Raw genomic sequence first — 17,082 nt, forward strand, 5'->3', positions numbered from 1 at the left:
GAATACCGCTTCGTAAGCCACACCCACTTGCTTATTTTCCCCCGCTAGCACGCACACATGGAAGCGCTTCGCGGCGCACTAACTCCATCTAACGTTAGAAAAGTTAACCACCATCATACGCGGTCGCCCAAAAACTTAAATTCGGACAAAATAGAAACAGATTTTTTGCCAAATTTTATTGTTGATTTTTGGAAGATGTTAACTTCATAGTTACTTAATTGTAAGTATTAGAAGAGTATTGATAATAAGAAAATAACACAAGAAAAGAAAGAAGATTATTTTTAAACTGAAATAAATGAAGATTATTTTTGATTAAATATTAAAATATGATGAAAATTGATTTACTTGGGATTTACGGTCACTAAATGCAAACTACAACCTTATTGATATGGAATTTGGGATTATGGAACAACATTTTTATCAAGGTTTAGTCTGATGATGGATTCCATGAGAGATTGAGGGAACTCCTCAAATCTTATAAGCATACATACAGCGATTTTTGTATTTTAATCAACAAACTAAGCAGTTACAATTAAAAAGTGCCATTTGATTAGAACGTTTTCTAATAATTTGTTAGACTAAGTATTGAAAATGTTACAGCATGTTATATATTTGTGATCTACTCACAAAGCCCTTTCACTTGGTACCCCACAAAAATAAAAGTGTGTACTGCCGACTTTATGACGTCACAGCGACGACCCCCACCACTTACGCGCTTGTCATCTCATATATTTGTGTTTAGGGCATTACACTGAATGCATCGATACCATATACACCCATATCCGAGACGAAATGAGCGGGTTACATATCAGAATACCGAAAACTGATTTACCTAATGTTGAATCACCTATGCTTGATTCACCTATTTTTAAATTACCTTTCTATCATTTTACCTAAACATTGACTGACCTAAGTTTATAATACCTAAGCTCAAATAACCTAATGGACGAAACACCTAATGCACGATATACCTAATGCACGTTTTACCTACTGCACGTTTCACCTAAAGCTATTATACCTAATGCACGAATCACCTATAGCTGATATACCTAATGGACGATACACCTAAAGCTGATATACCTAATGAACGATGTACCTAAACTTGATTTACCTAATGGACGAAATACCTAAAACTGTTAGACCTATCGCACGACATACCTAAAGTTGATATACTTCCTGAACGAATTACCTAATTTCGATATGCCTAATGCACGGAATACCTAAAGTCTATATACCTAGTACAAAATTCATATCATTTTGCCGAATGATCCAGTGGCAACTCCACCCAATAAATCCTATGATTTCCCAACCTTACAGTAGAAACTGTTTGGATAACAACTTAAAAATATACTTTAAGAAACGCTACTTTTTAGGTAGTACAATGATTTCGTAAGTCTAATACAAAATTAGTTAACTTATCAAAAGCTTAATTTTTGTAAGTTAACATTATGACGATGAATAAAAGTCGGTTTTGGCACTGTTTGGTCGTAGTTAACCTAACACGCTCCTCCTCGCTTTGCTCGTCGTCGCACCTATCTTGACTCTGCGGTGGGAGGGTGGGAATATTAATTGCATGTAAAAATACGCAAGTAAGTATAACGGGTTAGCACTGATTGACTAGCACGTTATCTTTTCGCGGATTAGCAAAGTAATATTTTGGTTTTAATTTTCAAAGATGATGTATTTCTGTAGCCACTATAACAACAAATAGTAAAAAGTACGGAACCCTCGGTGGGCGAGTCCGACTCGCATTTGTCCAGTTTTTTGAATGATGACCGCGTACATCTGCCACGTACCACTTTAGCCCCCAGTAGCTGGCACTCGACGGCGGCGCGCAGCCCGCACGGCCCGGCGCCGATGATCAGCACCTTGTTCTGTGCACATATCCGCCCCTTGCCGTACACCTTGTGGTTGGCTCGCGCGTCGAACTTCTTGAACAGGGCTTGCGCTTTCCATGAGCTGCTGAGTTTTGTCTGAAAACGAAAGACAGATTTTTTTTTATTATGCTGGAATCCAAGGCAAAACGGTAACTAGAAAGGAACTAATAGAACAGCGCGGTTCGTGAAACTTGCGACGAAGGACATCGCGCAGAATAAAAATGGTTTTCACGTTTCTCGACAATTTTTTATATTAGAAGTAAATTATTTTTCAGAAAAATATTTTAATTTGTTTTTATCAAGTAGAAACACTTAGAGAATATAACCAAACGGAGTGGTCATTCCCCTCTGTCGAAAATAGGCGGCCAATGGTCAACCACATGTCAACCACATGTATGGACTGACGTTTATCTGACATGGCTATGTTTACGTTACGTATACATTTGATCGCGTATATATTTTTTGCGGGGGAGGGTCGCAAAAAACGGCAGACTATTTTGTACCGAAAATTATAGACATGGCGTCTTCGTTGGTTATATCCTCTAAGTAGAAACACTACTAATATAAATTATAAACTGAAATAAATGTCATATACTAAGAAAAAGTGACCAAGGCCTCCAGTGCCCCAGGCTGGAATCGAACCAGCGTCCTCTGCCATCGCGGCAGGTGCCTGAACCACTCGGCCACCGGGCCACAGCGGCATAGGTCGAATTTCTCCAAGTATATGCACTTCTTACTGAAGGCTTGTGGCGCCCCCTGGCCATCCCTAAGGTAGAACAGTATGGTTCGAACCTTCTAACTGGATCATCTCATGATGATACCGAGTTAGCGAGAGAGATGGCGCTGCCAATTCAATACTAGAAGTATTTGAACAAATTAAAGTATTTTTCAGAAAAATATTTTAATTTGTTTTTATCAAGTAGACACTACTATACATATAAATTATAAACTGAAATAAATGTCATATACTAAGAAAAAGTGACCAAGGCCTCCAGTGCCCCAGGCTGGAATCGAACCAGCGTCCTCTGCTATCGCGGCAGGTGCCTGAACTACTCGGCCACCGGGCCACAGCGGCATAGGTCGAATTTTTCCAAGTATATGCACTTACGGCTCGGCCACGACATCGAGCGACTTGCGACGGCGGGAGCGATAACCATAGGTTGGAGCGTGACACAGCGATCGGACCTTTCGCTCCAACCTATGGTTATCGCTCCCGCCGTCGCAAGTCGCTCGATGTCGTGGCCGAGCCGTTACAGCTGGGGCACTGGAGGCCTTGGTCACTTTTTCTTAGTATATCACATTTATTTCAGTTTATATTTTTTATATATGAATAATATTAATAAATAAATATTATAGGACAATTTTACACAGATCAATCTAGTCCCACGGTAATATAAATAATATAAAATATAAACGCTTGTTTCGTTTCGTTATTTCTATCAATCAGCTTAAGCCTGGTAAGGGTTTGGTCAAAGTCTGCCTTTCACATACTTATGTATAATCCATTGACCTAAACACTCGTAATATCTATATGTTCGTTCGTTGGTGCGCATATTCACTTGCTATTAGTGAAAATACCTTCTAAAGGACCTCCTAAAGGAGCCTAGTCGGTAGCTCGGTAGTGACCCTGGCAAAACCGGAGCCGACCCGGCCTCTTGTGTGGTTCAAACTGTACGTGGCTCCATGCCTTGGGCCCCTTAGGGCGTCCGCTAGCTAGCGCGGGTGAATGGAACGAGCGCAAGCACGCGGGTGCCATTGTAAAATCCGTCGCACGCGTCCGCGCCACTTACGAGGGAAGGTACAAATATTCGCGGAATTAAGTATTTGCAAATTAAATAAAACAATAGAAGTATTTTTCTTTTTCAATATATTTACCCTTCAGTTTAATGCATTTTTCAGATCGACTAATTAAAATATTTTTTATCTTTGCCCTGAAAATGAGCCGAAATAGCCTCGTTCACTTCTTCCTCGTCACAATTTTTTTTCCTCGTAGTTATTTTTTTAAATTAGGGCTCAAATTATCGCTGGGGGCCAGATCCGGGCTGTAGGGTGGGCGAACCAGCGATTCGAAGCCGCACCTGTTAAGAGCAGCATCAGACGCAAGTGTCGCAACATGGCTCTTGTGAACCGGTGCATTGTCGTGCAACAGCAACACATCCTTTGGCAGTTTTCTCCGCCTTTTTTTTAATGGCGTCTGTGTAGTCTGTAGAATTAATTCTAGCGCAGCTGTGCAAAAATAACTGAACATTCCGCTCTTGCCTCGTATATAAAAATCACAACTAAGTACAGTTCTAGGTAATGACTAAAAAGGAAATACATAACCAGAAAATACAAAATAAATTATTGTTAAACACTCGCTTGGCATGCGAAGTGGTCTGCCTACGTGCAGTGCGCCAAGCAAGCCAATCCTACGCATTGCTTCATTTATTGGATAAGGAAGGCGATAATTTATTTGACTATTGTGAGTGAAGCCGATTCGTTGTTTTATTTTATTGTATTATATACAATCTGCTCTATTGGTTCCTAAAATTGTTAAGTGAGCGAGAGCGAAGGTCTCCGATTATGCTTGGGCAAAAATATCCCTCATTGTATGTCCAGCTGAACCCTTTACCTACAAGTTTCATATCTCAACAGATTCTCGTGATATTCGATAATTATACGTATAGATCTTTTTGTCAACCTTTAAAAGTAAACTTGATTTCATTTTCAATTTAATATAATTTAATTTCATTATGTTTCCCCATGGAAAATTCGCTAGTCAATTAGAATATTATCTTTAATAGTCGCTATAGGAGTTGCCATAATATTCGAAGAGTTTCGACGGCCTCCTAGCCTAGTCGTTAGACCCTGACTGCCTACGAAGCAGCCGAAGCAGGAGGTCTAGGGTTCAAATCCTGGTAAGAGCAAATATTTGTTCCCCAGTTATGGATGTTTTCTATGTAGGTATATACGAGTATAAGCTAAGTAAACATTATGCATATCGGCTTAACTCACATTTGTATACAATTAGTTCCCAAGTACAGAAAACCAGTGATACAGAAGTTAAAGCCAAGGGATCTGTCTTCGGATGTGTGCGTGGAAATTGTGAGTGTTGCGTGTCGGACTATTGACAATAATTAACATTATGTGTAGGTGGTTTGAAAATGTCTGGTGGTTTGTCTACCCCAAACTTTTTCATACACTTTTCGTCAGGTAGTTGCAAAAATCTCTGTTTTGCTGGGACATCAGTTAGCCGCGACCACCACCAGTGAAACCTGTGTCGAAACGTCGGTAAATAAAGGTAATAAAATAAATTCGCGATAGACGCGTCTACAAATGTGAGTTAATATGTGTTCAAACGCGAAAGTTTTAAATATTATATGCATATCGTCGTCTAGTACCCACAACCACAACACAAGCCTTACTGAGCTTACTGTGGTCACTGTGGGTCTAGATCGATGTGTGTAAATTGTCTAATAACATTTATTTATAGTTAAGTACAACATTATGAGTAGTGGAAATTATAACTTTCTGTGAATTAAATAAATATCAGTTTCGCATTCGCAGATTGCCAGACAAATTGTTATTTATTAAAGATTATATCAAGTCGCAAAGCATAATTAATTAATAATACAATTACTAAGACTTATTAAGCATAATATCTATATCTATATACACGCACGTATATCTATGCACGTGTCCTGACTGACTGACTGATTCATCAACGCAGAGCCAAAACTACAAAAGATAGAAAGATGAAATTTGCACACCAGGTTGCATTTATAAAGTGTACAATAGATATGTAAGAAGCGATTTTGAGAAATACAACCCCTAAGGGGATAAAAAGGGGGGTGAAAGTTTGTATGGGGTTCAAGTTTTTTTTTTGTGGACTTGAATATCTTCTAAGGGGGTTGAGAGGGATTCTATCGAGAACATTTTTTTTCAGTTAGGGATTGGATTCGTAGTTTGTGACAGACAAATCTCATGCTTTGTATAATTATTAACAAATGATTAACCGTCCCTACTACTATCTTTGCTGCATAATGTTCTATGCTCATGTAGAATATAAGTACATATTACCACTAACATACAAACCCACGCGAACGAAGTCGCGGGCAACAGCTAGTTATGAAATATGTTTTTACAGCTAAACGAAAGTAGCTTAAGCAACGCAGCGCAGTCATCGTTCAGTAACATCACATCTGTTATAAAACTTAATTAACGTATCTCCTGAATACAGCTTTTCGTATGTATTTTCCAGCCCGCTAAACTTACCTACCGTTTGGTACATTTACGCGGTCGTTAGCGGCCGCTATGATGCTCAAAAGTGGTCACATTTTTCAATTATAGTCTCTCCTTACGCACTCATGAAATGTTTACCGCCGTTTCGCTTGTCTAAGACACTTTTCCTATTGGGTCGTGTTTAAGCTTCAACTTCGCCCTCTCGTGTGACGCTTCGGGCCTTTCGGCCCTACGCGGAGCTCGGCCTTCGGCCTTCGCGAGCCTGGAGGCTTCGCCGTCGGACCGGTGTAAGTATGTTATGTATACTTGAGGGCTTGCCATTTACACACTTCGATTACTATGTAAGCGTCCTTGTACATCTGGGGATACGACATTTCGTCTTAGCGTGCCTCAGTACAATCGTAAAATCGTAAAAAGCAATAGTTAGAAGACAGGTTAGCGTGTTTGCAGACGCACTTTCGCTCGATGTCGGAGCTACATCGATTAACACCTAGATACATTCATGCTGACATTATTTGCTAAGTAGTGTAAATTATTGACAGAGAAATTTAATTTTAAGACGCGTTTTAAACTGGTGCAAATATTGACGCCACCATTTCTTTATATTAGGTATATTTTATACTAATGCAAAAATCACAATTCCGATCTTTCCTAAAGATAGATGGGATTTTCAATTGAACTTCTAAATTGCGAAGTCATCTTGAGAATATTTTTTTTGTCTTTTGCTCATTAATGTTATAGCTGCTTATTCTGCAGCGAATTAACGTGGAAGGGTGAAAGGGTTTCACCATTTCTAGTCGACACCAGGCAATCCATTGTAGCTATAGCCGATCAAACAACTTTGTCAGTAGAAAAAGGCGAGAATTTCATCATTATGGGACGATTACCCTTCGTTTTTTAAATTTGCCGCTTTTTTTCTACCGATGCTTGATTTCTAGTGTGATTTGGTGTTTTTTTTTCTCGGCGCCGTCGACTGGACAGCAACGGCTTTGGACAGAGTAGCACGGTGGTCTTTGGTGTCGGAGGCCAAGATCCACTTCGGGTTGTTGCGCCACAGCAGTAAGTAAGTAAGTTTTCTACTGAAGGAAATGGCTTGACAGACTATATTTAATTAAAACCAAAATATTACTTTGCTAATCCGCGAAAAGATAACGTGCTAGTCAATCAGTGCTAACCCGTTATACTTACTTGCGTATTTTTACATGCAATTAATATTCCCACCCTCCCACCGCAAAAATAAATACGCAAATAAATATAACAAACCACCACCAAAAGAATAAACCTCGACACGTGTTTCGCCTCTCTACGAGGCATCCTCAGGAGTTGTTGACGGTCTGACGCCCGGCAACGGAATGACCTGTCTAGAATGGTCGGCCATATTTATACCTTGACCACTCCCCCTACCGTGCAAGTGTGAGTGAGATGGAAAAATTCGTAATAACGGCGATGACGCAACATTCAATTGTTCGTTAAGAATCATGCCCCTATTGTTGTACCTAATTATTTCCAGTTGTTCCAGAACACCCAAACGCAATCCCTTTTCGCAAACATGTAAAATATCAAAAGAATGATTCTCAGATAAAGTGTGACCTGTATCTAATAAGTGCTTTGCAAAATTGGACTTCTCTGGATGGTTATGTCTATATGACGCAACATGCTCTTTATACCTAGTAGTGAAACTACGGCCCGTTTGCCCCACATACACTTTATTGCAATCGTCACAGGTAAGCTTATAAACTCCAGACTTTTTCCCATTCTCGATCTTATCTTTGCCATTGCAAAGCTTCGAGTGCAAAGTATTATTTGTCTTAAAGGCCACAGGAATGTCGTTAGACTTCAACATTTTGTAAATTGCATCAGACAACTTGCCAACATAAGTTATGCTCGCTTTATATTTCTTAATCGGTTCAGAGGATCGTGCCGCATACAACATAGTGTTGACCATACTATTCCGCTTTTTCCTGATGATACCATCCACAACAGACTTATCGTAACCATTCGAAACTGCTAAGTGATAAATATTATTTAATTCAATCTGATAGTGTTCATCAGAAAGAGGCACAGTCAACATTCTATGCACATAACAATGAAAAGCAGCCAACTTATGCTGCCACGGATGCGTGGAAGAAGCCGGGATAACTGTATCGGTATGTGTAGGCTTACGGTAAATTTTGAACTGATGCCTGTTGTTTACTTTAGTGATTGTTAAATCTAGAAAATTCAATGAGTTGTCTTGCTCTAGTTCCTTTTTAAACTTAATTTTTGGATGCTTACCATTAATTTCAGCAATAAATGCATCCAGCAGGCCCATACTACCCGTCCAACAAATAATCAAATCATCCACGTATCTAAAATAGTATAATATATTATTGTTGCCCGCAATATGCTGGTTCTCAAAATGGTCCATAAAAATATCAGCCATTAAAGGACTTAGTGGTGAACCCATAGCCAAACCATCACTTTGCAAATAATACTGTCCCCCAAATCTGAAATAATTTTGTTTCATACAAATCGCTGTTAGATCTATCAATTCATCTACTTCCCCTGGATGTAAACGTTGCCTTTCAAAAAGACCCTTAATAATCTCCAAAGTCTCTCCATATGGCACATTTGTAAACAAACTGTCTACATCCAATGAAAGAAGAACAGCATTATCTGGTATGTTAATGTCCTGGATCTTTTCTATTAACTGCAAGCTATTTTTCAAGCAATATTTCGGCTGGAACTGGGACTTGTCTCTTATAATGGAATTCAACCTTTTTGCCAAATTATAAGTTGGCGCACCCAAATATGAGACCACTGGACGAACTGGGATATTATCCTTATGAATTTTGGGAAGTCCATAAAGAATAGGAGCTCGTGGATTCATAGGCACAACCATACTCTTCTGATGTTCGGTTTCAAAAACAAATGAAGAATTCTTAACTGCTTGTCTAAGATCTTTCTGGAACCCTGGAGTTGGGTCTCTTTGCAATCTCGAAAATCCGTCACCTTGAATAAGGTCTAGTACTTTCTGATTATACTGTCCCTTCTCCATAATCACAATGCAGTTGCCTTTATCTGCCTTTGAAACCACCAAATCACTGTCTTGCACTTTCTGTTGTATAGATCTTAGCAGCAAAACATCAGAATCAACACACGCACCCTGTGCTGGACTAGTACTCTTGATAACATTAGCCACCATGGTCTTTGTATCTACATCACCACGGCCCCGCACTATTGCAACCTCAGAATCCACTGCCAAATTTTCTAATGTTCTATGAGTAATTTTTGTCTGGAAATTATACTTCAAACCTTTATCTAAAAGCCCAATTTCATTTTCTGAGAACTCCACATTAGTTAAATTCTTGACTCGAGGATGGAAAACATGGTGAGTTGTTACTTGCACATCCCTTCTCCTTAAAAATGAACCAGAACTCGACTCTGTTAACCTATGCAATTTGTTAAGCTGGGTAGTATACATCTGGTGTGCAAGTTCAGAAGCAAAGTATCTCGCCTTCTGGTCCAGAATATCGAATTCGAGATTATGCAACTTAAATGAAAGTTCTGAATATAACACCTTAAGATGCAATTTCAAATTATCCCTTACTGAAAACCAGTGGCGAGATTCTTCGTTCAACCATATTTTCTGAGCCCTATTAATAGCCAATTTAGCAGCCCTGGAAGTACTACTACAGCGGAAATGGATGTAATTAGGAACAACATTCAAACGCTTGCACTGTTGGTTAAACCAAACATTCTGGACAGCTGCACGATGTTGTTTGGTTAGTTTGACATAAAGTCGTGCCTGTTCGGCCACGCAAGCCGTTTTCAAATAGTGAATAGAATCAGGCGTTACTTTGCGGAAATCCATACTAATTAAAACCAAAATATTACTTTGCTAATCCGCGAAAAGATAACGTGCTAGTCAATCAGTGCTAACCCGTTATACTTACTTGCGTATTTTTACATGCAATTAATATTCCCACCCTCCCACCGCAAAAATAAATACGCAAATAAATATAACAAACCACCACCAAAAGAATAAACCTCGACACGTGTTTCGCCTCTCTACGAGGCATCCTCAGGAGTTGTTGACGGTCTGACGCCCGGCAACGGAATGACCTGTCTAGAATGGTCGGCCATATTTATACCTTGACCACTCCCCCTACCGTGCAAGTGTGAGTGAGATGGAAAAATTCGTAATAACGGCGATGACGCAACATTCAATTGTTCGTTAAGAATCATGCCCCTATTGTTGTACCTAATTATTTCCAGTTGTTCCAGAACACCCAAACGCAATCCCTTTTCGCAAACATGTAAAATATCAAAAGAATGATTCTCAGATAAAGTGTGACCTGTATCTAATAAGTGCTTTGCAAAATTGGACTTCTCTGGATGGTTATGTCTATATGACGCAACATGCTCTTTATACCTAGTAGTGAAACTACGGCCCGTTTGCCCCACATACACTTTATTGCAATCGTCACAGGTAAGCTTATAAACTCCAGACTTTTTCCCATTCTCGATCTTATCTTTGCCATTGCAAAGCTTCGAGTGCAAAGTATTATTTGTCTTAAAGGCCACAGGAATGTCGTTAGACTTCAACATTTTGTAAATTGCATCAGACAACTTGCCAACATAAGTTATGCTCGCTTTATATTTCTTAATCGGTTCAGAGGATCGTGCCGCATACAACATAGTGTTGACCATACTATTCCGCTTTTTCCTGATGATACCATCCACAACAGACTTATCGTAACCATTCGAAACTGCTAAGTGATAAATATTATTTAATTCAATCTGATAGTGTTCATCAGAAAGAGGCACAGTCAACATTCTATGCACATAACAATGAAAAGCAGCCAACTTATGCTGCCACGGATGCGTGGAAGAAGCCGGGATAACTGTATCGGTATGTGTAGGCTTACGGTAAATTTTGAACTGATGCCTGTTGTTTACTTTAGTGATTGTTAAATCTAGAAAATTCAATGAGTTGTCTTGCTCTAGTTCCTTTTTAAACTTAATTTTTGGATGCTTACCATTAATTTCAGCAATAAATGCATCCAGCAGGCCCATACTACCCGTCCAACAAATAATCAAATCATCCACGTATCTAAAATAGTATAATATATTATTGTTGCCCGCAATATGCTGGTTCTCAAAATGGTCCATAAAAATATCAGCCATGATGTTTTGCTGCTAAGATCTATACAACAGAAAGTGCAAGACAGTGATTTGGTGGTTTCAAAGGCAGATAAAGGCAACTGCATTGTGATTATGGAGAAGGGACAGTATAATCAGAAAGTACTAGACCTTATTCAAGGTGACGGATTTTCGAGATTGCAAAGAGACCCAACTCCAGGGTTCCAGAAAGATCTTAGACAAGCAGTTAAGAATTCTTCATTTGTTTTTGAAACCGAACATCAGAAGAGTATGGTTGTGCCTATGAATCCACGAGCTCCTATTCTTTATGGACTTCCCAAAATTCATAAGGATAATATCCCAGTTCGTCCAGTGGTCTCATATTTGGGTGCGCCAACTTATAATTTGGCAAAAAGGTTGAATTCCATTATAAGAGACAAGTCCCAGTTCCAGCCGAAATATTGCTTGAAAAATAGCTTGCAGTTAATAGAAAAGATCCAGGACATTAACATACCAGATAATGCTGTTCTTCTTTCATTGGATGTAGACAGTTTGTTTACAAATGTGCCATATGGAGAGACTTTGGAGATTATTAAGGGTCTTTTTGAAAGGCAACGTTTACATCCAGGGGAAGTAGATGAATTGATAGATCTAACAGCGATTTGTATGAAACAAAATTATTTCAGATTTGGGGGACAGTATTATTTGCAAAGTGATGGTTTGGCTATGGGTTCACCACTAAGTCCTTTAATGGCTGATATTTTTATGGACCATTTTGAGAACCAGCATATTGCGGGCAACAATAATATATTATACTATTTTAGATACGTGGATGATTTGATTATTTGTTGGACGGGTAGTATGGGCCTGCTGGATGCATTTATTGCTGAAATTAATGGTAAGCATCCAAAAATTAAGTTTAAAAAGGAACTAGAGCAAGACAACTCATTGAATTTTCTAGATTTAACAATCACTAAAGTAAACAACAGGCATCAGTTCAAAATTTACCGTAAGCCTACACATACCGATACAGTTATCCCGGCTTCTTCCACGCATCCGTGGCAGCATAAGTTGGCTGCTTTTCATTGTTATGTGCATAGAATGTTGACTGTGCCTCTTTCTGATGAACACTATCAGATTGAATTAAATAATATTTATCACTTAGCAGTTTCGAATGGTTACGATAAGTCTGTTGTGGATGGTATCATCAGGAAAAAGCGGAATAGTATGGTCAACACTATGTTGTATGCGGCACGATCCTCTGAACCGATTAAGAAATATAAAGCGAGCATAACTTATGTTGGCAAGTTGTCTGATGCAATTTACAAAATGTTGAAGTCTAACGACATTCCTGTGGCCTTTAAGACAAATAATACTTTGCACTCGAAGCTTTGCAATGGCAAAGATAAGATCGAGAATGGGAAAAAGTCTGGAGTTTATAAGCTTACCTGTGACGATTGCAATAAAGTGTATGTGGGGCAAACGGGCCGTAGTTTCACTACTAGGTATAAAGAGCATGTTGCGTCATATAGACATAACCATCCAGAGAAGTCCAATTTTGCAAAGCACTTATTAGATACAGGTCACACTTTATCTGAGAATCATTCTTTTGATATTTTACATGTTTGCGAAAAGGGATTGCGTTTGGGTGTTCTGGAACAACTGGAAATAATTAGGTACAACAATAGGGGCATGATTCTTAACGAACAATTGAATGTTGCGTCATCGCCGTTATTACGAATTTTTCCATCTCACTCACACTTGCACGGTAGGGGGAGTGGTCAAGGTATAAATATGGCCGACCATTCTAGACAGGTCATTCCGTTGCCGGGCGTCAGACCGTCAACAACTCCTGAGGATGCCTCGTAGAGAGGCGAAACACGTGTCGAGGTTTATTCTTTTGGTGGTGGTTTGTTATATTTATTTGCGTATTTATTTTTGCGGTGGGAGGGTGGGAATATTAATTGCATGTAAAAATACGCAAGTAAGTATAACGGGTTAGCACTGATTGACTAGCACGTTATCTTTTCGCGGATTAGCAAAGTAATATTTTGGTTTTAATTAGTATGGATTTCCGCAAAGTAACGCCTGATTCTATTCACTATTTGAAAACGGCTTGCGTGGCCGAACAGGCACGACTTTATGTCAAACTAACCAAACAACATCGTGCAGCTGTCCAGAATGTTTGGTTTAACCAACAGTGCAAGCGTTTGAATGTTGTTCCTAATTACATCCATTTCCGCTGTAGTAGTACTTCCAGGGCTGCTAAATTGGCTATTAATAGGGCTCAGAAAATATGGTTGAACGAAGAATCTCGCCACTGGTTTTCAGTAAGGGATAATTTGAAATTGCATCTTAAGGTGTTATATTCAGAACTTTCATTTAAGTTGCATAATCTCGAATTCGATATTCTGGACCAGAAGGCGAGATACTTTGCTTCTGAACTTGCACACCAGATGTATACTACCCAGCTTAACAAATTGCATAGGTTAACAGAGTCGAGTTCTGGTTCATTTTTAAGGAGAAGGGATGTGCAAGTAACAACTCACCATGTTTTCCATCCTCGAGTCAAGAATTTAACTAATGTGGAGTTCTCAGAAAATGAAATTGGGCTTTTAGATAAAGGTTTGAAGTATAATTTCCAGACAAAAATTACTCATAGAACATTAGAAAATTTGGCAGTGGATTCTGAGGTTGCAATAGTGCGGGGCCGTGGTGATGTAGATACAAAGACCATGGTGGCTAATGTTATCAAGAGTACTAGTCCAGCACAGGGTGCGTGTGTTGATTCTGATGTTTTGCTGCTAAGATCTATACAACAGAAAGTGCAAGACAGTGATTTGGTGGTTTCAAAGGCAGATAAAGGCAACTGCATTGTGATTATGGAGAAGGGACAGTATAATCAGAAAGTACTAGACCTTATTCAAGGTGACGGATTTTCGAGATTGCAAAGAGACCCAACTCCAGGGTTCCAGAAAGATCTTAGACAAGCAGTTAAGAATTCTTCATTTGTTTTTGAAACCGAACATCAGAAGAGTATGGTTGTGCCTATGAATCCACGAGCTCCTATTCTTTATGGACTTCCCAAAATTCATAAGGATAATATCCCAGTTCGTCCAGTGGTCTCATATTTGGGTGCGCCAACTTATAATTTGGCAAAAAGGTTGAATTCCATTATAAGAGACAAGTCCCAGTTCCAGCCGAAATATTGCTTGAAAAATAGCTTGCAGTTAATAGAAAAGATCCAGGACATTAACATACCAGATAATGCTGTTCTTCTTTCATTGGATGTAGACAGTTTGTTTACAAATGTGCCATATGGAGAGACTTTGGAGATTATTAAGGGTCTTTTTGAAAGGCAACGTTTACATCCAGGGGAAGTAGATGAATTGATAGATCTAACAGCGATTTGTATGAAACAAAATTATTTCAGATTTGGGGGACAGTATTATTTGCAAAGTGATGGTTTGGCTATGGGTTCACCACTAAGTCCTTTAATGGCTGATATTTTTATGGACCATTTTGAGAACCAGCATATTGCGGGCAACAATAATATATTATACTATTTTAGATACGTGGATGATTTGATTATTTGTTGGACGGGTAGTATGGGCCTGCTGGATGCATTTATTGCTGAAATTAATGGTAAGCATCCAAAAATTAAGTTTAAAAAGGAACTAGAGCAAGACAACTCATTGAATTTTCTAGATTTAACAATCACTAAAGTAAACAACAGGCATCAGTTCAAAATTTACCGTAAGCCTACACATACCGATACAGTTATCCCGGCTTCTTCCACGCATCCGTGGCAGCATAAGTTGGCTGCTTTTCATTGTTATGTGCATAGAATGTTGACTGTGCCTCTTTCTGATGAACACTATCAGATTGAATTAAATAATATTTATCACTTAGCAGTTTCGAATGGTTACGATAAGTCTGTTGTGGATGGTATCATCAGGAAAAAGCGGAATAGTATGGTCAACACTATGTTGTATGCGGCACGATCCTCTGAACCGATTAAGAAATATAAAGCGAGCATAACTTATGTTGGCAAGTTGTCTGATGCAATTTACAAAATGTTGAAGTCTAACGACATTCCTGTGGCCTTTAAGACAAATAATACTTTGCACTCGAAGCTTTGCAATGGCAAAGATAAGATCGAGAATGGGAAAAAGTCTGGAGTTTATAAGCTTACCTGTGACGATTGCAATAAAGTGTATGTGGGGCAAACGGGCCGTAGTTTCACTACTAGGTATAAAGAGCATGTTGCGTCATATAGACATAACCATCCAGAGAAGTCCAATTTTGCAAAGCACTTATTAGATACAGGTCACACTTTATCTGAGAATCATTCTTTTGATATTTTACATGTTTGCGAAAAGGGATTGCGTTTGGGTGTTCTGGAACAACTGGAAATAATTAGGTACAACAATAGGGGCATGATTCTTAACGAACAATTGAATGTTGCGTCATCGCCGTTATTACGAATTTTTCCATCTCACTCACACTTGCACGGTAGGGGGAGTGGTCAAGGTATAAATATGGCCGACCATTCTAGACAGGTCATTCCGTTGCCGGGCGTCAGACCGTCAACAACTCCTGAGGATGCCTCGTAGAGAGGCGAAACACGTGTCGAGGTTTATTCTTTTGGTGGTGGTTTGTTATATTTATTTGCGTATTTATTTTTGCGGTGGGAGGGTGGGAATATTAATTGCATGTAAAAATACGCAAGTAAGTATAACGGGTTAGCACTGATTGACTAGCACGTTATCTTTTCGCGGATTAGCAAAGTAATATTTTGGTTTTAATTAGTATGGATTTCCGCAAAGTAACGCCTGATTCTATTCACTATTTGAAAACGGCTTGCGTGGCCGAACAGGCACGACTTTATGTCAAACTAACCAAACAACATCGTGCAGCTGTCCAGAATGTTTGGTTTAACCAACAGTGCAAGCGTTTGAATGTTGTTCCTAATTACATCCATTTCCGCTGTAGTAGTACTTCCAGGGCTGCTAAATTGGCTATTAATAGGGCTCAGAAAATATGGTTGAACGAAGAATCTCGCCACTGGTTTTCAGTAAGGGATAATTTGAAATTGCATCTTAAGGTGTTATATTCAGAACTTTCATTTAAGTTGCATAATCTCGAATTCGATATTCTGGACCAGAAGGCGAGATACTTTGCTTCTGAACTTGCACACCAGATGTATACTACCCAGCTTAACAAATTGCATAGGTTAACAGAGTCGAGTTCTGGTTCATTTTTAAGGAGAAGGGATGTGCAAGTAACAACTCACCATGTTTTCCATCCTCGAGTCAAGAATTTAACTAATGTGGAGTTCTCAGAAAATGAAATTGGGCTTTTAGATAAAGGTTTGAAGTATAATTTCCAGACAAAAATTACTCATAGAACATTAGAAAATTTGGCAGTGGATTCTGAGGTTGCAATAGTGCGGGGCCGTGGTGATGTAGATACAAAGACCATGGTGGCTAATGTTATCAAGAGTACTAGTCCAGCACAGGGTGCGTGTGTTGATTCTGATGTTTTGCTGCTAAGATCTATACAACAGAAAGTGCAAGACAGTGATTTGGTGGTTTCAAAGGCAGATAAAGGCAACTGCATTGTGATTATGGAGAAGGGACAGTATAATCAGAAAGTACTAGACCTTATTCAAGGTGACGGATTTTCGAGATTGCAAAGAGACCCAACTCCAGGGTTCCAGAAAGATCTTAGACAAGCAGTTAAGAATTCTTCATTTGTTTTTGAAACCGAACATCAGAAGAGTATGGTTGTGCCTATGAATCCACGAGCTCCTATTCTTTATGGACTTCCCAAAATTCATAAGGATAATATCCCAGTT

At 39.1% G+C, this 17,082-nt stretch overlaps 1 protein-coding gene across 1 annotated transcript in view; it reads right to left on the reverse strand.

Moving 5' to 3' along the window:
* The window catches only part of LOC134804034 (F-actin-monooxygenase Mical-like), a 137,498-nt gene that overhangs the window by 80,098 nt on the left and 40,318 nt on the right, over positions 1-17,082 (reverse strand). The window contains exon 3 of the mRNA XM_063776904.1: positions 1,797-1,973. Coding sequence (XP_063632974.1) covers positions 1,797-1,973 — 177 coding nt within the window. The remainder of the gene's footprint in view (positions 1-1,796; positions 1,974-17,082) is intronic.

The sequence above is a fragment of the Cydia splendana genome, chromosome Z (assembly GCF_910591565.1).
Source record: "Cydia splendana chromosome Z, ilCydSple1.2, whole genome shotgun sequence".
Lineage (NCBI taxonomy): Eukaryota > Metazoa > Arthropoda > Insecta > Lepidoptera > Tortricidae > Cydia > Cydia splendana.